Source organism: Motacilla alba, chromosome 1 (assembly GCF_015832195.1).
Source record: "Motacilla alba alba isolate MOTALB_02 chromosome 1, Motacilla_alba_V1.0_pri, whole genome shotgun sequence".
In the NCBI taxonomy this organism is placed as follows: Eukaryota; Metazoa; Chordata; class Aves; order Passeriformes; family Motacillidae; genus Motacilla; species Motacilla alba.
Genome location: NC_052016.1, coordinates 115,594,883 through 115,618,550, shown reverse-complemented (window position 1 = coordinate 115,618,550; position 23,668 = coordinate 115,594,883). Strand labels below are relative to the sequence as shown.

General features: G+C 37.7%; 1 protein-coding gene across 1 annotated transcript in view; it reads left to right on the top strand.

Annotated features, from left to right (window-relative positions):
* Positions 1 to 23,668, top strand: part of CFAP47 (cilia and flagella associated protein 47) — a 258,402-nt gene that overhangs the window by 173,875 nt on the left and 60,859 nt on the right. The window contains exons 52-56 of the mRNA XM_038154900.1: positions 3,987 to 4,162; positions 6,434 to 6,541; positions 10,082 to 10,193; positions 15,794 to 15,898; positions 17,471 to 17,627. Coding sequence (XP_038010828.1) covers positions 3,987 to 4,162; positions 6,434 to 6,541; positions 10,082 to 10,193; positions 15,794 to 15,898; positions 17,471 to 17,627 — 658 coding nt within the window. The remainder of the gene's footprint in view (positions 1 to 3,986; positions 4,163 to 6,433; positions 6,542 to 10,081; positions 10,194 to 15,793; positions 15,899 to 17,470; positions 17,628 to 23,668) is intronic.

Here is a 23,668-nt window from a genome sequence, read left to right as displayed (position 1 = left end):
TCTATGTAAATTTATATGTAAATTTAAACCTGAAACTCACTGCCCTATTAGCTTCTGGTATTAAATGTTCTGGGCAAATTTTTCCCTTCTAGTTAATTTCCTGTATTGCAATTATAATAAGAATGGATTCCTTGCTAAGCAAGTTTTACTAATATATAATTTGCTTAAGGTATTTAGTCCTAAATTTCAAGCAGTTCAATCTGCTGATCTGATAGACTTCACTGTTGGTGAACAGTTGGTGCCTTTTTCAGAGCTGATATTTTATAAGGCAAAATATGCCAAGTAAAATGAGAAAAAACAGTATCAAGAGAATAGCAATGCTGTGGTTCTCTGACCCTACATTGAAAGCAGAAGACTATCTTGGAAATTCATTTACATCTCAGAAAGAAAAAAAAAAGGAGCTTAAGAAGATTGTACAGTGAGGGAGATGGTTCACTCCACAAAGATCTTTTCCACTGGCTAGGAATGAAGAGGAAGCCTGAAGGACTCAGCCCTCAGCCCTCGGGCCAGAGGAGCTCCATGTGTGAATGGTCAGTGCCAGAAAGGCCAGCTGGGCATGGGCGTGCGTGTCTGGGAGTGCGTGTGGAAAAGGGCAGTGAGCTCTGACCTGGGGACACTTTGCATCAAGCACTTTGAGAGCCAGAACTGATTTCTAGGAGTAGTTTGAGCAGACTGGGCTGAGCTCTGTTGAGCATGGTCCCATCAACTGCTGCTGCTCAGCTCATTTGGACCTCTTTCGGTCCAAGAAACAGAAATGAGTCAACAACGAGACACAGCAGGAGACTGTAACTCCTGCTGCTGCCATGTAGACACTGATGGGGATTTTGAAAGCTCTGGTCGTTTTGAGCCTGTGGAAGAGAGAAGCCAAGGTCTGTTTTTTCAACAACATTGCCACCATTCCAGGATCAGTCCTTGTGTGAGCAGCATTCCTGCTTGCCCGGTGCAGCACAGAGAACGAGGGCACTCGTTACTTGTCCATCTAGCAGAACTGTGATTTGGACAAGGACCTACAAAGGGAAGATTTCTGCTGGATTATCTCACCAGGCCTATAGAAATAACTTTCTTGCTGCTTACTCAGCTTGAAAACTTGCTTCTACAGCCACAGCCTGGCAAACTCAGGAGCAAATACAAATGCTTTCACCTCAAGGTCTGTGGATTGAAAAAGCTTCAACCAATGTGGAATGAATGCCATCTCCTTAGTGAGATTGGGTTTTAATTTAAAACAATTCTTCTAAAGAATAAGAATTGTGGCCAGTCTCTTAGACACTTTGGCCAGGTAGGGCTTTTACTGACAGCTGCTGATGGTGAGAATGGGATTATTACTGAAGATGGAACACAGGGAATTGTTATGCACAGTAACTGCAGAATGTGTCCATCTTCCTGCAAATTACCTTGTTGAACTAGAAGAGGATTAGTTAATAGTTCAGTGCACGTATGCATTAATAAAAGTAAAATTGCATATTATGGATTTAAATAAATTAGATCCAGTTGCTCAAAGAAGGAAATAGAGAAAGGAATGATAAGAAAGTCTTTGGCAAAAAATATGTCAGGAAAATATTTCAGCAAACAAGTGTAATATCACAAATGATCAATTGATGATGGGGAGCATCTTTGAAACAAGAGTCTGGTTTACAAAGTATCAAACCTGTGCATAGATTTAGGCTATGGATGTGGGATCCAGTGTTAGCAGTCCATTGTTTTTCAATTTCCATAGAGAATAAATGTTATTTCGTATTTACATTTCATTTTATTTAATTTTACTCTGGTGAGATTATTTTAAATAACCTGCACTGGACAAGAATTGGGTAATTGAAAGTTCTGAAGGAATAACAGCATGACATATTGCACAAAAGTGGCTCTGTTTGGTGACTGGCAGCCTTGATATAAGAAATGTTTGAGGAAAGAGATTAATTTCCTTCTTTTCTCAACTTTTACATTTCTCCTCTGTCAAAATGTTTATAAAATACTCAGCACTGAAATGGGGAACGAAATTAATGACTATAAATGTGTTTGGAAATTGCCTGTGATGTTCCTCTTTTACATTTTATCTGATAAAATGGCTCTTTCAAGAAAAATAATACTCTTAGCAATTGCATGGACATTTTGTTATTTATCCTAGTTCTTGCCTCTATAACAATCCAGTAAGGCCTAGGAACATTACAAAAATAATAAAAAAAATATATTCACATATATATATATTCTGCTGGTAAATATACATCTGCCCTTATTACCATCTATGAAGTAGCAGATCATTGAAATGTGTATGACAATTCCAGGAAAATTTCCTGGGAAATTCCAGGGAAATACATAATCTTAAGCATTCATTTTATACTGGCAAGAGAAAATTGTTTTATGATAATGCTTGCAATGTAAAATTTCCTTTGTGTACAAGATTAAAAAGATTTCTTTCATAGTTGCTGCTTTTTTCCTAAATCAGGTGTCCCATATTTCCCTTTTACTATAAAAGTATTTCTTCAATACAGCATGTAGATGTTTTACTATAAAATTGTTATGAAGCCTTTGGCAATAAAATGGTAGATAGATTTAGAAACTTGTTTACACCAGTAAAAACTATTAATCTGAGCTTTAAAATATTTTATGGCAAATTTAAATCCCATTTTACTGATGCAAGGCACTTAAATGATTTAAATTGTTGGTGTAATCTTGCCATCTGTAGAACATTAAATGTGTTTTATGTATATTCCAGTAGTCATTGTCTATAAATGGAAATGTATAGAAATTTACCAAATCATAGGCAGGCTGAAATCAGTGGGAGGCAGCTCTGTGTGGAGTTATAAAAGTATTTCATATTCATGTTTAGTGCGTTATTAATTTTAATAGGCATTTTACATTTTTCTCCTTTCATATTGCAAATTGAATTATTTACTTTTTTAAAAAAAAAACCTATGTGGAATAATTTTGCTGTGAGAAATAAATCACTGTATGTTAAAAGCCAAACCGACCTGCATTTTGAAATAAACTGCTTAGTTAGAGCAAAGAAAAGAGACCAAATAAGAGTAAACACAGATATAGGTACAGAGAAATGAACACGTATCTTTATTATTGGATTTGTGTCTTTTCTATGGGTGAATATATATAAATAGAACGTATGTATTTTAAACTGCAGGTTTGCCTCCTGGATTATCACAGTGTGAATTCCTTCTGGTTGCTGAAAGTGCTTTGTTTCGTGGCGTGTGTCGATACTGGGGCACACGGGGCACACAGGATGAGCTGGCACCATTTCTGACTCACAGAGGGGAGCTCTGCTGAAATGCAGCAGCTGTGCAGACTCCTGCTCATCCTGAAGGTGTTCCACGTGTGAAATGTGCAGAGTTCTCTAATGAGGCCACATTTTGGCTCTGTTTTATTACCGTAACTGGAGTTTTTTATGCGCCTTTAACTGTGTTGCTGTTTTCCGGGTTATCAAGGAAAGATGGTCCTTCCCTTAGACTTTAAACAAAGATACAGGGATAACTAGTGAGGAAAATGGCCTAAAGGAGTAAGAGAGGGAACATTCATTGTGGTGGTGTTGTTTTAATGTCAAGTATTATGATATAAGTTATAAATTAAGGGACTAGGTCTGCCAGAATTCAGCCGAATCATTTGCCAGCTTGCACAGTGGAGATTTCCAGTTGTCCAGATCCAGATTCCAGATGTGCTTGGCTGTTGGGAGACAGCTTGGAGTTTTTACTTGCTTGGGATTGCAGCAGATGGGCTTGAGAGGTGTATTTCGGCAAGCTGTGGTCACATCTTGGGAGGTGAAGTGAGCTGTGGAATATTTGAACTTTCCGTATTTATGGCATTAAAGAGTGTACAGTTTGAAGGTTGCTGCAGCTTGCCTTTTTTATGGTTAGTTCATGCATCAAACCAAGGTGCAGCCTGAGTTTGCATAAGTGTAAACAATGAGTAAGCACCTTACACTTGTTTGAGAAATACCTTTCACGTGTAATTAATGTTGTGATTTTGGGGTTTTTTCTTCTTTCTAGGACACTGTTGGAATTAATATTCCCATCACTAATCCTACCAACAAAGTTCTCAAGATGAGTGTGTTGCTGGACCATCCATCCCTATGTGGAGAAAGCTCTTTCGTTCTCAAGCCCAAGCAAACATTTTCCTATCACCTGCAGTTTTCTGCAGCTGCAGTTGGCTCTTTTGCTGGAAGGTATGTTGCAGAGTTTTGATACTTGCAATTGTGGCTGTTTTAATAATAAATTAACTACTTTCACTGAAAACTGAGTCCCTTGATGAAAATATTGCCCTAAAAACTCCCATAAAAGTTAATAAATGGAATTAAGAAAATTTCCAGCTTTGAATGTATGGTGTCCCTAACAGCAGTTTTCCTCTCAGGGGAAAAGCATTATTGACAGGCAATACAACAACTCCTTGCTACTCTAACTCACTACAATTTAGTGAACAATGTTTTAGAAATTACTCATGTTAGAAGCCCCCGTTGAAAACCTCTGAATAGTTAGTTTTTAAGATTTTTAAGTTCTGTAAAGGGAATAGCACAATTTCATTTTCTTTTGAGAAGGAATGAAATTGTAAAAACAAACTAAAGCATGTGGAGAACCCTTTAACTGTCTTCACTTAAATCCATTTACCTTCATGATCTTCCATTACTTAACCATGATCCACTAAATGAATATGGAGAGGTTTTAAATTAAATTTTTCCATTACATTGGAAATCCCAGTGAAAACCTGCAGGTATCTTAATTAGCAATAAAAAGACAGATGACCTCTTGGTCTTAGTTTCAACTGGAACAGTTCAGCAAGCAATTGAACAGTGTAGAATTGCAGTTGCAAAGCTTACTTTCCTGGAATTTGGTTGCCAAAGCATTATTTAATCAAAAGGCTGATTGAAAAACAATCCCTGTTTTTCAGTTATCTCAACTGACTGGCAAAAATATGGGGGTGGGGTGGAGGATGGGGTGTTTAAGAGGAGGGCAGAGACATCTGACCAGTTTTGAAAGAGCATTTTCAAACTCAAAATCCATTCAGAGATTTCTTCAATTCATTTGTATTCATTTTTCCAAAGACCAGAATAATGTCAGGTATCACTGAGTGATACAGATTCAAAAAATACTGTCTTATAAAAATGAGTACTTCTATAACTCTAGTATCTTTATTTTGTACAAATTATGCTATCTTAAACTGAAGATGAGAATAGAGCTCATCTTTTTTTTCACACCAGATAATATTTCTGGTGTGAAAATATTTTTCAGTATTTTTCAAATGCAGAATTTCCAAATAATAAGATAAATGTTTGTTTTTACAGGACAAAATTTAGGGCTCAGCTTTGGTGGGCTGGGGCTTAGGGGGTATATGCAGGGGTGAAATAAAGCACATGTGGACATTCTCCACGTGGTTTTGCAGTTTTGTTCAGAGGTGTGTAACAGCTCTTTTAAATTGCAGTAGCTCCCACAGACTGCAGGTACAGCTGCACAGAGCTACTTGCACATTACATCCACACCATTAACTTCTTTTTCTGAAGCCATGGTCTGTTTGCTTGCTGTGTTAGCAGCTGGGAAGAACTGTTGGAAAAAGGGATTGTGGCAGGTGTATCTTTTCAAATGGTTGATTCTTTCCTAGAGCTGTTTTATGCTCACTTTAAAAGCTCTTTTGGCACAGGGGATGATCTGGAACCATAAAGTCATGGAATAGATGTAGTTATCTATAATTTAGAGAAAGAACTCATCCTTAAGAGGGTCACGGGTTTGTACAGTGCATTTCTTCTAAGTTTTTATATGCTTCCAGTGCTTTGGTTTAATGTTATTATGACTCAGCTACTCAAAAATCCTCAAAAAACAGAAAAGAAATTCTGCAGTAGGAAAGGACTGTATTAGAACGTCTGTAACTGAAATATATTGCTGTTCGTGTCTCACCCAGCAGGACACATTTTTCAGTCATGACAATCCCTGATTGTATATCAAAACAATATATTGAATATTCCTTGAAGTGTATCTCTTTGCCATGCTCATAGGAATGTGTCTATATCTTTTTCTCACTTTATCACTGGATTTGAAAAAATTTTCCTTTTTAAAATTAGTGTGTAGTATTTCTGTTACTTTGCCCTTCAAAATGACTAAGAAGAAAATACTTTGATATTTAAATGAAACTAAAGCTTACTCTTATAAGCTGAAATATGTATGATAAAAGCAAGCTAACAAACAAAAACTACAAGCAAAAATGAATTTTTTTGGTATAATTTAAGAAAGATAAAGAAGAGATTTTGTTGCATCAGTAATTCTGCATATTATTACACTTGCTAGCTGAATTCAGATACCAGCAAGAAGTGTTAGAAGAAAAATGTGATCTAATTAAAGAAGTCACTGTGTTGAACTCATTAGGTTTCTTCTGAATTTTAATCTGTTTGGGTTTTTTTTAAATGATCTGAGAAGCCTGCTGTCTGTTAAGCTTGTGTGCCTGTTTCTAGTGTCATGTTCCGGTCAGATGTGGTTGGGGAGTTCTGGTATGCCCTGAAGTTCAACGTAGAGAAGCCATCGCCAGCTGGGCTGCCTGATGTGGCGTGTGAGCTTGGAAAGTGAGTAGCTGATGGTGCTGGACGGGGTCATGGACAACACAGGGAGAGTGTGCACTCAGAATAGTGCTCTGTGTCTGCCGCAGTAGATTGCAGAATATTTTTTAGATATATTTGCAGGTAGGTGAAATATACCTTGCAGAAAAGAAATTGAAATAAGATTTTAGCCTCTATGTAAAATTCCTTTGAATTCTGTTTATAGAAATCATTCTGACAGTACTACAGAATGTGAGCACCAAGATCCATTGCACAGAGCTCTGTAGGTTGGCTTTATTTTCTGTTTCTTTCCTTTTCTCTGAAGTAGGAATTTACTGACAATCCTGCTTTACAAATGCTTCTATACCACTTAGCAGTATCTTTTACCCTCTCAAGAAATGGCAAAATAGTGCAACTTCTGTCCCACAGGTCCTGGGGGCAGGCATGGTTGAAACACTGCAAGTGTTAGGAAAATGAATGCCTTAGAGAAATTAACCCAATTATTACCATCCTTCAACAAAATTTCAATGTGCATTTTGACAGAGTAACGTTCAGTTCAGTTCTGACTTTGAAGACATAAACTAAACGTTGAGGATAAGTCTTTGAAGAATGTCAGAATTTCAGTAGTGCTTTTTCACATATCGCCTCCACTTCCTGATGGTTTCTGTGGACACACTGTTCTTCCGCATGCTAAATTCCATTTACTTCATTGTATCTTTGACTAAATCTGTAGTTAATATACATTACAGACTGAGCAGAAATGCTGTTAGAGAGCACAACAGAAAATTTTACCTGATTAAATTTTTGTGAGTGAATATATTCTGCTGTTCAAATATGATGCACAGACTGAAGAAAACTGGCAATGCCTTTCTTATTATAGTCTAAAGAAAAAAATTTTTGCTATTTCCTGGCTTTTACTTTAAAATTCTGGGCTGATGGGAGTAAAAACCATAATTTTTTTCTACTATGTAGGCTCTTGCTATTAGGAGTTAGGAATTACTTAAAACCTTTTTATTCAGACTTTCTGGCACTTATAATTTTCTCTGACGTGCACTGCCTGAAAACTACATGCACAAATGGTCCAGTGGAAAATGGCAAGTCATCCTTTCCTACTGCAAGTAAAATGGATGTGGGAAAAGATTAGCTCCATTAACTTCAACTCTTCCTGTTAAAACTTTTATCTAAAACTTCGCAAAGCCCATGTTTTATTTTTTCAAATGAGGGTTCTTGTCCCTTTACAAGTACGTGCATGCTGTAGTTCCCTGCATTTGGAAATCTGTGGAGGAGCACTGTGTCCAGTCCCGGGCAGTTCTGGGCTCCTTGGTGCAAGGAAGTCAAGGAGCTCCTGGAGAGGGTCCAGCAGGGGCCACAGGCATGAGGAGGGGTCTGGAGCATCTCCCCTGTGAGCAGAGACTGTGGGAGCTGTGCCTCTTCAGTCTGCAGAGGAGGAGGCTGGGAGGGCATCCCATCAAGACGTGCAGGTAGCTCGAGGTGGCTGCCAGGAGGGTGCCAGGCTCTTCTGGGGGTGTCCAGCACTGTCAGCACAATGTCACCAGCACTCCTCTTGAAGTGCAGAGTGTTGGACAGTGGCAGCCAGTGATGCCCTCAAGGTTACTGGGAATTTCTTTGCTTCATGAAAAGATGAGACACTCCAAATACAGTGGCTGCATTGATGTGTGTTGAATGTGTAAATGCAGGGCAGGTAGAATCTGTATGTTGTCTCAGAACAGTCTGAGAGTTTTTTGAATGGATGTACTTCCTCACTGTGTATGCAGAGATGTGAACTGGAAACACCATCATTGAAGCATTTCTGGTTGGTGAAGATTTGTAGTTTTTTAACAGATTAACTTATTTGTAGTTTTTTAACAGATTAACTTCCATTCTACCACCTTTTCCTTGAATGCAGATGAAGCATTAGCATAAGAATAATGTTTTCCATTGTGTCCTCGCTGTATTCTTTTTTCTATTGGTCTCAAAAATTTAGGTATTTGTGTCCTTGAAACATTACCTAGAACTGGATTAGGGCCAAGACCCCACTGACAACTTAGAATCAATTTCTAACCAATTCTTGACAGATAAAACAAACAAACAATTTTTCCTTTAGTCCTTTTTCATATTCCTTAAAATTCTGGGGCTATCACAGTCAGATCTGCTTTTTGTTTGTGTCAAGGTAGATTTAACTCATCCCTTAGCATATGTCTCTAAGGAGGGAAACCTTCTCCCTGGTATTTTTCATCTTTCCTTATCCTGTCATGGGCTCCACAGTGGAGTCATTGAAGATGAGTCAGTTGAGTGATGCTCACAGTGACCTGGAATTCACTGTCACATGCCACAATTTTTGCAGCATAACCATGACAGTCAATCTGTGTGGGGTGGCAGGATTTTGGTGACTTGAAAAACCTCAAAAAGCCCAATAATTCCTTAATCAAATTTCAGGTATTCCACTTAATTTTCCTTTTGACAAAGTATTAAATATAAAAGAGACCAGACCCAAAAAAAAAAAAAAAAAAAAAAAGGCGTAAAGAGGGTAAATGTGAAAAATGTGAATTATCAAGTGAGTCTGAAGTTCCTGTGTGAAAGTTTCCCAATATTTCTTTACTTTCAGGTTTTGAGATCCCAGTGGTACAATGCTTTGACAGTGTTAGTCAGAAACCAGTCCAGTGCTCACTGCTGGGGATTGTGTCACTGCATGAGTTGGAAGGAGTCCACCTGTGAACAAGTTTTAGGGTCTGAAGTTACAGTCATAAAGCTGGACTGAAATATCTGCTGAATGTTGCTTTTTATATTTTCTTTTTTCTTACTGATTTAGCTATGATTAACGGACTAATTTTTTCCAGATGATAAATATGTGGAGCAGTCTGGCAGTTGACCTGCCACAGCTTTGCCTAGAGGGAATATCCATTAGGAGATAGATTACAGCAAAACCAATATATGTATCTCATTTTTCAGACTTTTCTTATTTACTGTTTTCACTTACTCACCTTGAATCTCTTCTCTGTGTCCCTTGGTATTATAACAAGAATGTGATTTATGGTCATATAACTTTGCTGAAAACAGGAAAGTTAGTATTTTGACCAGAATAGAGGAAATGTTGGGAGTCTTATGAATTATTTAAAAAATTTTCTCCATATTGAAAGTATCTCATGAATATTCTTTAACTGGAAAATAAAGAAGGAAAGTCTGAAAAATAGAAGGCCAGCTGATTTAAGCAATCAGCATACTCCAATCTTTGTTATGGGAGGGTCACTATTCTCATTAAAATATGGAATCTACATCTGCAACATAATAATGCTATGATTATGCTGTAATAAATAATACAACAAATGAACAAACTGAAATATTGAATTAAGGATTTAGTATTATTAAAAATTATTATTAATAATAATATAAGTTACTAAATATATTTCCATATTAGTAGGGAAGTGCTAATGCAATAAAAATTAATTATTATGTTTTAAAAAAAAAAAAAGTAGAATTTTTCAGGAAACAAAAAACCCCTTGTGCCTAATGACATATAATGGAAGGAGCTTTGTAATAAATCATTATTGTGCATATGGTTTTTTCCAGATGGGCTCTTACAAACATACCCCTTACTAATCCTACTCATGAAACTCTGATGCTGCAAGTGGTTAACAGTGATCCCAGCCATTTTGAAGTTGAGACTGACCCAAAACAACCTGTGAGTAACATTTCTGTGTTTTCACAAAAAAGATGGAAGAGAGCCTTCTTTTTAAAACAAATTGAATTATGTATTGTACTGTGGGTTCAGAATATACAATCTTTTACTGTAAGTACATATTTTAGGGATTTTATAGCCTGAGGAAGAAAACAATTAAACTTGAAAAGCAACTCAAGCTGAAGTACAGGTGTTTTTTTCTTTCCTGGAATGCTTTATGGAATGGCTTTGAGCAGGATTGCAGTGTAGGTTGTAAATAATTCAGGAGATATTAGAAAGAGAAGTTGTAAACAAAGCAGCTGGGTAGAAGATTCATAAGTGTCTAATAATCAACAGAATAACTAGGTAAATATTTATGTTAGTAGATAAAGTATTAATGCAAGAATACAAAAATATCTAATATTATAAGCAGTTTGCAAGGAATATGAAAAATAATTTGATCAATATAGCTGCAAAGAAGCTTCAAGCAAATAGCTAGAATAGTTTTATTCTGCAAATTCAGTTACCTTGAAAGTTATTTCTCTTAACCCTCTTGCTGTTAGGTACTCCACTTTGTCCTCCTGCATCACAGGGGCCCTTCCATCTTGCTGCCCACCATTCCTGTCCTCTCCAGGAATAGCAGTGGTGTAGATTGGCTCAGCTTTTGAATGTGCATTGAGGTTTGCTAGAGTTCTGGGTGGTCAGGGTCAGAAGAATATTAGTTATTGCCCACTGAATACCAGTTGGTAATACAGGCCCCATGAGCAATTCTTCGGGTGTCATTAAATTAATTCTATGAAATATGTGACCTTTTCATGATGGGGAGATGAGCAAAGGGAGGGCAGATGCATGTAAACTCTGCATCTGAATGAGTGGCACTGAGTGCCTCCATCACAGCCTCCCAGGAAACGGATTCAGAACCTTTAACACACAAAAAAAAAACAAAAAGAAAAGAAAAAAGAAAAATTGAAAAACTTGTGCTGGACGGAAAAGAATTGGTGGCTTTTCTGGACATGAAGAAGGTAATCCAGGGAAGACACTAAAGTTGGTTGGTCCCTTCCAAAGCAAACTACTACACATCTTCATGATTCTATTCCTGCAAAATGGTTTAAGATTCAGAGAGAGAAGAGAGGACTATTGTAATAAAATAAAGCTAAGAAGATACAAGAGACTGTATGGGGAAAATAGAGGAATGATACACAGTCATTACGGGTTCAGTTTTCAGAAACTGAGCAGCTTTCAGCCTCAGATATAGCAGTACAGCCAGACCAAATGTTCCTAAAAGGGGTTTTGATGGTAACAGCTAAAGGAGATCAAACTTATTTACTCGGCTTCCCTATATTTTGCTATGTAGGATTCCATTAAATTAAAAGTATAAAACATGAAGTTTTATATGTCCAGTCCAGAACTGGACACAGCACTGCACATTTTCTTGCTTCTCCTGAGTATTTAGCATCCTGGGCATAGTCCCTCCAAACAACACTGCATTCAGTTTCCAGATTGCTGCTAATAAACCATGCTCCGTGTTTCAGGCATTGGTTTATGTTAATAAACATTTCAGAGCCTTTGCTATGTGTGGAAGAAGTTTCCCATCTTAATCATTCAAGTTTTTGTTCTCTTTAAAGTGAAAAAATAATACTTTTTTGTCAGCAGAAAGATTAACATTTGTGCAGCCCTCAGATGAAAGGCAACAGCAAAGAGCAAATTATTCGAACAAGAGACTGAAGGTGGGATTGGGCAATGAAAATACATTATATTTGAGGACAGTTAGTTGAGTCAGGTCAATAACTTTTATATTTCATGTAAATTTCCATATTTGTTTTTATGTCATCTAAGATATAGGACTTTTGAATGTACTGGGCTGTCGATCAGAAAATGTCTCAAATTGATTTCTCCAGTCCCTGAGTTATGTAAGATAAATCAGATTAAACAGTAGGATCAAAATTATTTTCTCTTCTGTAAAGAGCTTTGCCTAAAATTAATCAAAATTTAGACTAATATTTCAGAATTTAAAAAATAGCCAATATTATTGGATTCCATGTGTGTGTAAGTTTGTTCCAGTTTCAGTTTGGAACAAAGGGCATTACAAAAATATCACAAAGGATTATTTTCTATAGATCTGATTCAATTTTGAGTATGGACATCACTATTAACATGCTTTCCTGAGGTCCAGTTGGATTAGGCTCAAGTATTCCTGAGCTTCAGGGTGCATAATGAAGTGTAAATGAAATTCAAAGGCTTTAAATCCTTCGTCAGCTCCATGTCAATTAGAAGCAGCTCTGATACCCTTTGTAAACTGATAATGAGAAAAGACTGCATGTCTTACTTGTGGCTTTGCAATTGTAGCCTAAGTCAATTTAAATGGAGTATAACACCTTGGATTCCTTTTAAAAATTTGATAAAAGCTTTCAAGGATTCCCTTTAATGGGATTTGGATTTATTTTTTTTTTTAATAAGCTGTGTTTAATTTTTGTTTCCCTTCTTGTAAACCTTTAACTAACTTAATAACTTTAAAAATGGTGTCAAATTATCTAAAAGCCAGAATGAAAGTTAATTTTCATAAGTTTACTGTAAAATTCCAACTTGTTTTTCATTAGAATATTGGGTGTTAGGGGTGTCTGGGAAAAAAGTCATTGGGATGTTGAGTTTTGTGTTTCTGTCCTGACTGCAGCTCTCCTTGTCTTTAGCAGAAAAGGATTCAGGTTCAGCATTTAACAGCTGAAAAATTTCAATCATCAATAATGTGTCTCCCAATTTACTGCTTTTCCTCTATATAAATACATTGATGTATTTCACACATATGTGTATTATATTGACATGCACATATATTTACAACGTACAGAAAAGTCTTGCAAACAGGATCATCTCCATGGCCAAAAAGAAACATACTCCCACTGTAACTCTTCAGTTTGCTCTTCTCCTGGCTTTAGCTAGCCTAAACCTTTCCCATTAAGCTGTTTTCTTTCCTGATTTGTTTTTAAACACACTTTTTATTGAGGACAAATAACTTAATAGAAAAGGGCTGGCACAAAGGAGTGCATTCTCTGTGTGCAAGTTTTAAGGATTTTCTTAATGACCACAAATATTGGTTTGTACAGAGTAGAGAATGAGCTTTTAGATTTAATGAAAATTTCTCCTCCTTTCTTCATTTTATAACAGAAATAATGTATTTGCAGTTAACGTCAGGCTCAGTTTCTGTATTTGGACTGTTGTATCTGAGATCTTATGAAGAGCAATTATATCAGTTCCTTTTCACATGACTGTTGTGGAAAGCATTTGTTTATGTAAACAAAATGAAAGGCAGAAGATGTGTTAGCATCAGCATATTTAATTGAATAATTCTATGACCTTCTTAAAAGATATTGTTTAGCATTATTTCTCAATTCTAGAGACATTAGAAACAATTTTTTTTATTCCAGTAGAAAGTAAGTAGGTTTTTTTGCCTAGCTTATTTCAAAACAAATTATTTTTTGATTCACAGAACATAATACTGTAAAATTAAAAATGAATTTTTAAAACCAAATCTGTAGTGTAAAAATTAAAAATCCTTTCTGCTTTCAGATCAGGCAGTTTGCTGGATTATCATAGCTCCATGTTGATTATTTTGATTCATTGTGGCAGTGCATTTTCTGAGTAATGATAATATGTCAAGTAATACTTATTGGAAATTGAACTCCTGTCTGTTTGCATCTCTGTGGAAGAGTTATTATTCTGAAAAATGTGAATGTCTTACACTGAAATTACTCAGTATTTAAAAATCTTTCTGTTAATTTAATGATGCAGTCTTAGTCTATGCCATCCTGTCTTTACCAAGTTTTCCATTTCATTAAAATATTTGGGAGGGGTGTTTTCTACTGTGGTTCTTTCTCCATTTGTGGTCTTTGTTTGATAAATGGGTCTGACTAGCAGGTAGGAACTGACTGCAAATGAAAGTTTAATTAACTGTTATGGCAGTAGTCTGATGAATTACTTTAAAACTTTCTCTCCCAAAAAAGAAAATAACATTTCAAGTTCGGTGTGTTAGTTGAGCATGACTGAGCTCTGTCCTCTCTTCTGCACAATCTGCCTCCCTCTGCCATCAGTGGGAATATCTGTTGTTCCAGGCACACCAACATCCCTGTCCCTCATTGAGCTGCTACTGATGACTAAAGATTTTTAGGTTTTTTTATATTTTCATATATTTGTGGCGTTGAAGACTGGTAATACATGGTTGTAGCTTCTAGCATTTTCCTACCCTTTTATCCCTACATTTTAGAACAATGAGCTAACCTTCTAACACATTCCTGAAATACGGTTTAGTCTTGTTTTCAAGAAGAGAACCTACAACAAAGACATTTTGTTTTCCAACCAGTGTCTGAGAAGACACAAGAAATGGGGTAAAGAAGCCCCTGGACTAATTCCAATCGGGCAGTACCTGGGGTAAAATTACCTAACCCACTGCTCTTCTAATTGGACAATATTCGATAGCTATGCTAATCAATTAACCTTACAAAAATTGTAGAACTACTGCATTACGTGTGCATATTGCCATATGGTCCACCCTGAAGGCCTTTCAGTTAAAGATTTGCTTTTTCATGTTATCATTTAACAGTGTTTGGAAGGATCTGTGTTTTTTTCCAGGAAACTCTCTATAAATACAGCCAGGGGGTGACTGGCAGGACGAGGAGCAGCGTGGCTCCTGCCTGGGCCAGGGCAGGCCGTGGAGCTTAGAAGATGGTGCACGGCTGGAAAGTGCCTTCTCCTGGAGTTTCTATTTCAGTCGTGCTGAACACCAGGAGCTGACAGTTTTATGTGTCTTTTGTCAGTTCCAGCTGATGCAGGGTGTTACTTTGACTTTCATTTATTGCAAATTATATTCATGTTATGAAACACAGGTTAACTGCTCATGATATCAATCAATTACCTTTTTATCTCTTCTTACGTGAAAATGTTATTTATACATATATAATATTAAAAGGCTAACACCTGTTTTTTATTAAAGAAATAGTCTAGTAATTGTGTATTCAGTGATTCTGGCTGATCACACTCTAAATGCATTGACATTTTTATTCTTCACAATTAAATTCATTTATTGCTTACCTGCTTCTTGGAAACATATATTAATCTATTGTAGTCAGCTACTTGGCTTTTGCCTGTGCAGTTGAGTAGAATACTTGAGGAATAGTAGAATACTGGAGGTGAAGAGAAAACCTGCAACATGATTGTCAGTGTTGGTTTTGCTACAGGTGAGCAGAAGAGAGACAAAGCACTGGTTTGTTAAAAGCTGGCGTGCGTTTCCTTCCAAGGCAGTTTGTGTCTGTGGGGTCACGGTGATAACCCTGCAATGCCATCCCACTGCAGTGCTGTTGGAGTGGTGCTTGGGAGCTGCTTCCCGTGTCCTTGGGGCCGTTCTAGCCCCAGCCTGCAGCTGCTGGGCAGTGGAGGTGCAGGGGCTGCTGCTGGCATTGTTTGCTGCTGTAACTCGGTGCCTTTGCAGCCCGTGGTGCCTGAGAGGGGGAAATCCATCTGGTGGAACACATCAATCACATTCACATCAGCACACAAAGCACAAAACACAGACTCAAAAAATGGATTTCCTCTCCCTTACCCCTCCTTGCTTTTGCTTCTCTCTTGTGTTTGTACAGCTGGCTCTTCCTCCTCATTCCACCACTCAGCTGCCTGTGAGATTCTACCCCTCTGCCCTTGGGAGACGCAACCACAAGGCAACAATAACCTTCAAGTGCCCAGAGGTATGATAATGTGCTTGTACCACAACACTTGGGATTCAGATTAGATATATTTATGATAGGCAGGGAAGTAAAAGATGCAGCCTGTAGGTCAAGGTGAAGTTTAGTGACTGGATGCACAATGAAGGAGCAAACGTGAAGATGTTAAAAAGTTGTAATTTGTTTTATCCTTAGTTTTACACAGAAATCGTTCTGTTTGCAGTATTAAAATGTGGCATAATGGCCTAGAAGCTGGAACAGGTAATGAATAATTCTAGCTTGCTCAGTAGTGAGTTCTGCTGTTTTTAACACTGAAGACTGGCACTTCTTAGGAGTGGCACCTCTGAAATTAAATTTCTTTGTGTTTTTCCTAACCTCCCAAAAATTAAATTGTTTCATTTTTTAATCCGGTCTGAATTTTACAAGATCACACACACTTGAAAAAGTGAATTCTTCCTTTAATTTTATCTGAAGATGTTTTTACTTTGAACACCTTAGAATTGTTGACTTCTTTATTCTCTTCAGAATTTTCCTGAAGTTGATTGAGAAGCTAGTAAATAAAGAGACATGAGTCATCAACATGACCTACTAAGTGTTTTTAAATTTCAGCTGGAATAAAAAAGAAAAGCTGATAGCACAATGTAAATGGTAATATGTCATCATGCAAAATGTGGTTAAATGAAGCCTTTGCTTTCTGTGCGGATTCCTCTCTGCATTTTTTTTTTGAGTTTCAGATATCCTAAAAGACTGCTGACCTGTGAATTATTCCAGTTGAGTGCTACCAGCAGTTTTCAATAGTGTTTTAAGCAATGCTAAAAAAGCAAATATTCTTTTATATGAAGAAAACAAATACTGAAGGAAGTCATGTGTCAATTTTTTGTCCTGAAAAAGTGTGTTGAAAAGACAGGTTATTTGCAGGTGGTGTTGGCACAGCATTTATTTTCAGAATCTCTCTTAAATATTTAGTAAGGATAAAAGCAAGGAGACAGCTAGTCTAATATGAATAGTATATATCCAAGGTCAGTTTAAGGGGACACAATGTCCTTATCTGAAACCTGATGGACCACAGAAATTTTAGAACTACTGTTTCTTTCCAATATCCTTGATTTTTCTGTGTCTAAAGGTTAGTGTTCATTTTCACCTTTGGAGTAACACTTTTAGCTTGCGTGATTCTACTGCTGTCCCATCAAAGAATTATTTTCTTTCTTCCTTTGTCTTCAGGAGAGAACTTCTCACTTCATCTGCTTTCAGGTTTTAATATATGTGCTTTGAATTCTGCTTTTGCAACTACCTACATCTGTCCATTCCCTACACTGAAAGCTCTGAGCAGCTGGACGGAAGTTAAATACTGTGTGCTTGAAGTAGGACAGAAATAAAACACAAAAAAGGAGATGTGAACATCTCCCAGAATGAAAGTGTTGATTTCCAGGTAGCAATACTTAGAGTAACAACAGCTTGAAGAAAGAAAAAAGAAAGCAAAAATTAAAGTTCACTTATAGCAGAGACACAGGACAGCTTGAAGAAAGTAGGCAAAATGCTTTAGAATGTACATCTCTGACGCATCAAATAATAAATAAGGGCGCGTTCCTTTCGCAGTTTGGAGAGCGGATATTCCACCTGACGGGGTCTGGAGTTCCTCCTGAGCGCATGGAGAGCACCACCATCAGTGCCTGCATTGGGGAGTACTCCTCTGCCATCATACCCTTCGAAAACCCGACTGCGGAAAATGTGGTGGTGGATATCGTGATGGCAGGTACAGGGTTTGGAATTTTATTTCTTTTGAGTGGGGGAAGGAAGCTCCATTAGAAGTGTGAAAGGGATGTGATTAAATTTACCTCATTCCAATTTTTGGCTGTAGAGTTCTGGTGTATTGTCCACATCCACCCTGAAAACTCTGTAGAGTGCGCTGTGGGAGATAGAACACAAATCTGTAACAGCTGTTCACAGAAGACTTCCCAGGTCCTGCAGCCTCGTGTGGGTGTGCAGCTGCTGGCTGGCTGTGCACGCACTGCAGCACTTGGACAGCAGGAGGCTCCTGGGATGTGTTTCAGGAGCTATGCCTAAGATACATAACTAAAGCTTTGCTTTTCTTTTGTTCCTCAGTTACCTTCACATATTTTATATTATTTGGTCAGATTCTGGGTAACTAAAGAAGTTAGTAAGAGAGCAAGGGCAAAACATTTTTAAGGTTTTCTTTGAGATTTTTTGGGTTTTTTTCTGATCACCTTCCAAGCAGGTATGCTTCATCAATATTCTCAAACATGCTTTAAAGGATAATATGAGATCTGTAATTATCAGAGATCAACAAGTAACTGTCCATACTGGGATTCCACAAATGCTGTATGAACTCAGGTTCTAAACCCCACATTCTCACTGACGACTAAAATTTACTCCAAGAGGAAATTTCACTTCAAGTGCATCAGAAGGCTTTAAAAGGTTCTCTGAATCTCTACCTACTTGGACATAACATGTATGTAGCATCAGAAAACTGGTGCTAAAGCATGTCCTGGCATCTGCAAATAACAAAAATTGAAGATAAGCCTTCCAGTTTTATTTTCATAAATAAATAAATGTAAGAGAAATAGCAAGAAAACCATAAGAGAAAAATCAAGTGTGTTCAAAGGTAAGTTTTAAGCCATGTTTACACACTCGTGCTGTGATTCAGGGTTTGAGGCACATAGAATAAATGAATAAATGTGATTTTTAAAAACTGTAGGTTCATGTTTGTTTGTTGCATTAAACTCATGCTTTTTAATGCTACTTTCTGAATATGAATTAGAAACAAAGAAATACAGCTTTGTCTACATACACAGTTCATGTATGGGGGATGTTGGAAATATGTTTACCAGAAGGTCAGGAACATCTTGGTCTCATGACTAAACACTCTGTTCTCTTGCTGACCAGGATTTTTTGTCAGACTTCAGTCCAGTTTTCCCTGCTAAAATATTTCCATTTATGACTGTCACAAAAGAGAGTACTGTTTTTAAATGACCAGATCTCTTGTGAATTTCAGTTGATGTTCTCTTCTGGAAAACACTGAAAGAAGCAGCAGCATGCAAAATATTCAGTGTGTACAGACCAAGTGAATCGTGCCAGGATCCTGGGGACTTTGCCAGAGCTCAGGTGCTGAGCAGGATGGCTGGCAGGGAGGGAGGGATCCTGGAATCGAGAGAAACAGAATCTTGCCCAGCTTCCTACTTACCTGGCACCTAGGTGCCCTTGAGTGACAGGGAGCGCTGCACGCCGGCGCTGCGCTCAGAGGCAGAGCAGCTGCTGGAAGAGGAGGGCAAGTGGTGACTGCACACCACGGGAGCTGCTCTTGGGCAGTCACTCTGCTTCTGCAATCCAAGTGGAAGCTGTGAGGGTGGGAGCTGCGGCTCTGGTCTGGCAGTCAGGAGGTTGGAGGGATCTCCCTGGCCCTGAGTGTGAATGGCAGCAGCCTCGCCAGCTGGACGGATGCTGTGGGGATGGCCTGGCTGCTCGGAGAGGCAAAGGGGCAGCCTGTAGGGGAGTGACAGGCAGTGGACTTGGAGCAGCTGGAGGCATTCAGATGCACAAATCCGGGTGGAATTCATAAAGTAATAACACAGTTGGCCAATATGATTGTGAGACTGTTGTTTTCTGTGAAAGTTCATGGTGATCAGGAGATTTTTCTGTTGACCGGGAAAAGGCTTTGTTGTTTCTTCCTTTGAAGAGTGATAGAAGGAAGACTGGTGGAGCAGTGGGATGATCAGCCTCACCCGAACCCCTGGTAGGATCATGGGACACTACTGTTGCAGTGTGTGTGGCCCATGATTTGCACATTCTCTTACAGTCCATGTCCAAGCCCGTGGAGGTCGAGAAGGTAATCAGGAGCAGTCAAAGGGATTTCTTAAGTGCAAATCATGATTGACAAAGGTGATTGCCTTCTGTATGGAAATGAGTGATTATGCAAATAAAGGAGGAGCAGTGAATGTAATATACTATAATTTAGTAAGACTTTGTCATTGTATCCCGTAACATTCTTGTTTGGAAGCAGAGGAAGTCTAGAGCAGGCTGCTGGGTGCACTGGAAGCTTGGCTGAACTGTTGGTCTCCAGTGATGGTGATGAACATCTTGGCATTCAGCTGCTGGCTGGTAATGGTCATTGCACCCAGGGGCCAGCCTTGGGGCCTGTGTTGTTCAAGGCCTTTATTAAAGACACGGATGCTGATAGAGATTGCAATGTAAATTAGGGAGAGGAACTGACATGATGGATGGTAGAGCTTCAGTCCAGAGGTACCTTGATAAATTGTTGGTGTACCTCAGTTTTGAATTGCTTTGTTCATCAACACATCATTCTTGGAACAGTTGAAGACAAAGTGAACTTTTACATTATTAGTAATACAATTTTCGTGCTAAAATGTTAACCCTTTGTATTTTTTCCACACTCCATCTACCCTGTGTGCTTATCTTAGCCCAGACTGTGTGAATTAGAAGTGCTGTGAATTACGAGCTGAGTAATCCACCGTATTTGACCAGGAAATAACTGATTGTATAAACTTTTGAAGTGTAGGAGTGTATCACATCTGTGGTATAAAGATTCCTGTTGCATCTCATAAATGCAGGATGCTTTATTCTAGTGGGAAGTGCAAGCTGGGATTCTGATTTGTACAACAAGAAGAGCAATTCAGAGATGCAAATGGCTTGTCTTATTGAGAATAAATCTAGTACCAGACAGCTCAGTTTAGTATTCCATTACTTTGAGGTATAATTTGCAAGAATGCTAACCCAGTGCTGTTCACAGAATAATGGAGAAGAATAATCAAACTTATCTGTGATGCAACTTAATCAGAAAAATTATTTATAGAGCTTAAATAAACTAAAGCCTAGTAGATTGTGGTATTCTGAGAAACAAGAGAAACTGCATTGTTTAATTGTTTCAGTGATAACAGTCATCTTTCTAGCTGTTGAGCTTGAACTTATCCCAGGGAGTTGCTCAGAAATAGTGACAGAGACAGAAGTATCTGGCTTAGACAGTTAAGGACTAATGTTTGTTTTTATGCATCAGAAGTTTTTAGTCTTCGTTTTTCTTTACCCATCAGTAGACCTGACATCATGATGATCTGATGTTCCTGTGATCTGTGGAATTACAAAAGGTCGTCTTTGAAAAAATAAATTCTGTGCTGTAATCTTTATGAAAGGATAATCATACCTGTCCTTTAAAGTCTGTCTTGAATTTTTTAATCAGATTATTGTAATGTTAATGTTCTAATTCAGTTGCTCTTGGTGACCTGTACATAAAGTTTGCTTTGTTTTATTGCAACAAGATAGTTGATTTATACACTCAAGCTGTGTTTTGATATTAATTCTGTGATTTGCTTTGTATAGGAATACTAAACTGGAATTCTTATTTCCTTCTTTCCAGAGGAAGAGAAATCTAGTCTTATAAGCAAAACTCTGGATGCACCTGTTCAGTTTAGCATTCCTGACCCTGACATACCCTGAGAACTGTCAGGCTTATTGCTGGTGTTACTGGAGGCCAGAAGGAGGGTGGGACGGGGAATCAACAGAAGGCAGCGACTCAGAAATTAGAGGGACATGCCTGACTGGTCTTGATCTTTACAAATTGTCTTTTAGACCATGTGCCCCTTCTTACGAGAACTCAGCATGTCAGCATTGGAAACAGAACATCTTGATTCAGGTGTGACAGCAATAAGCATCAACGTTTATAGGTTTACTTCATGCTTTAAAGCAAATTACACAAGTTATCTCTCTTATTTTCAAGCAGCATTCCACAGGCAGTTTCTGCCCTGTATTGGTGTGCAATTCTGTTTAGAACTGCAGAGCTCAGGAATTAAAATAGACATTAATTGGGAATTGTCCTATCCAGACCATTTCTAAAGCTTTCATTTGCATTTCTGAAGCTTTGTCAAACCCAAGAGGATTTGGTTTTGACGTTCCTCAGAAATGTTTCTTTCTGTGGATGTTCACTGCTGTGGCACAAACAGTCCTCTGTTTGGGATAATTACAGAGCAAGTGAAACTACTACTACTACTGCCACCCTGGGCCTCTTTAAATTAGGTATTTTCTTATTGAATTTAATACCAGCAAGTTTTCTTCCCAGGATTTAGACCCATGGATGTTTAAATGTGCAGCTCTAATTCACATTGGCATTCACAGCTACGTTAAGAATAGTCATGTGAATAATGTTTATTTAACAGCAGGTGATTCTCCCCAAAATGAGCCAGTGACCAGAACTAGAGAGTACACAAACTCTTGTCACAGATGGCTTAGCAACCTGCACGAGTTCAGCTGTTTCAGGTTGAATGATACTGCTTTTCTCTAAATACCACTCTATAGTTTTTCTACTAAGAGTTTTTTTTGGAAGAACAAAAACGATGTAAATAATTGAAACTACTGAAATCTCCAGTGTTAACCAGAGCCCCTAGAGGTAACCTGTATAAGAATTATTCCTAAGTATTAGTGGTTTGTTAATACCATAATGGTTTATTTCAGTCAGTGTGGACAATTTATTTCATATTTTCAGTGGTCCAATTATAAAGTTCAAGAAAAAAATTGCAACAGCTTTTATGGAGGGTATTAATTTGTGAGTTTGAAGGGCTGTGCTCAAAGAGATGATTACAGCTACAGCAGTAATTAGGAATTGGATAAGGGAGGTGCATTGGTTCCTCTGGAATCCAGTGTTACCTGCACTAGTAAAACTGATTATCTGTGGCAGGGTATAAGTTTGCTTAATTAAAACTTACCCTGTGTCCAGGATGAGGCTGCATTCACGGTAGGCTGACTGTGTCTTCCCACTCAATTTCCAAACTGGAATTGCAACTTCTAAAATGTACTTTGCAAAATATTTTTAAACTGCTTTCTGGAACTTTATGCAGTTGAATTAAGTACTCAAAGACAAGTCTGCTACTTGGTCGTTTTTCCTTCAGACGAAATATATTGGACTAAGTATCATTGTGCATATATATAAGTGTGTGCGTATATATATATATATATATATATATGTGTGTGTGTCAGTGTTAGAGTGAAATACTAATGATGTAAAGAAATACTGGTTTTAGTCATCCAGTCAATTTAGAATACAAGTGCTAACATCACTTTGTGCTGATTCTGACATAAATCATTATCTTAGCTACCAATTAAAAAGATAATGTGCAGTGTATAAATGCAGCTCTGGACTGATAAATGCAATTTTGAAGCATTGTGAAGAGTAACCTAGTGCCTTTAATTTGATACAGTGAAACTGTGTATTTCAGATAAAATAAGATCTCAGGATTAGTTAGCTAGTAGTGTGAAAATTACTTTTTAGCTGAATCTGTAGAAGGATAAAATTTTTAAAAAATCATATATTTTAAAGTTTGCAAAAATCTTCTAGTAGGGGAAATTAAAAGTATTCAGCTTATTAGCATCCTGAAAAAAAGATAGAAAATAATTCCTGCAGAATAATTAGCATTATAGAGGAATATTTCACTATAGCCATGTTTTTGCCACTGCAGCCTCTCAGGTTGCAGAAGAAGATGATACAGTTGTTTTTTTGCTGTATTAAAATGAGTGTGTTGGATTTTCTTATGCACCCATCATTTAATATTTGGCAAGGGCCCTTCAATCTTTTTTTATTTCCTCACAGTTTGCAAATCTTACTTTGAACCTCTAAGCTGGTTTCCAAAACCTGAAACCTTGTTCTTGAGATGAAATAATTTTGGGAATGTTTCTCTTCTTCCAAGAGCCAGGAATGGTAGTGCCAAGAGAGCTGTTCTCTGCCTTCCTGAGCGTCTTGCATTGTTATTCTGTTTCCTAAAGCTATCTTAACTT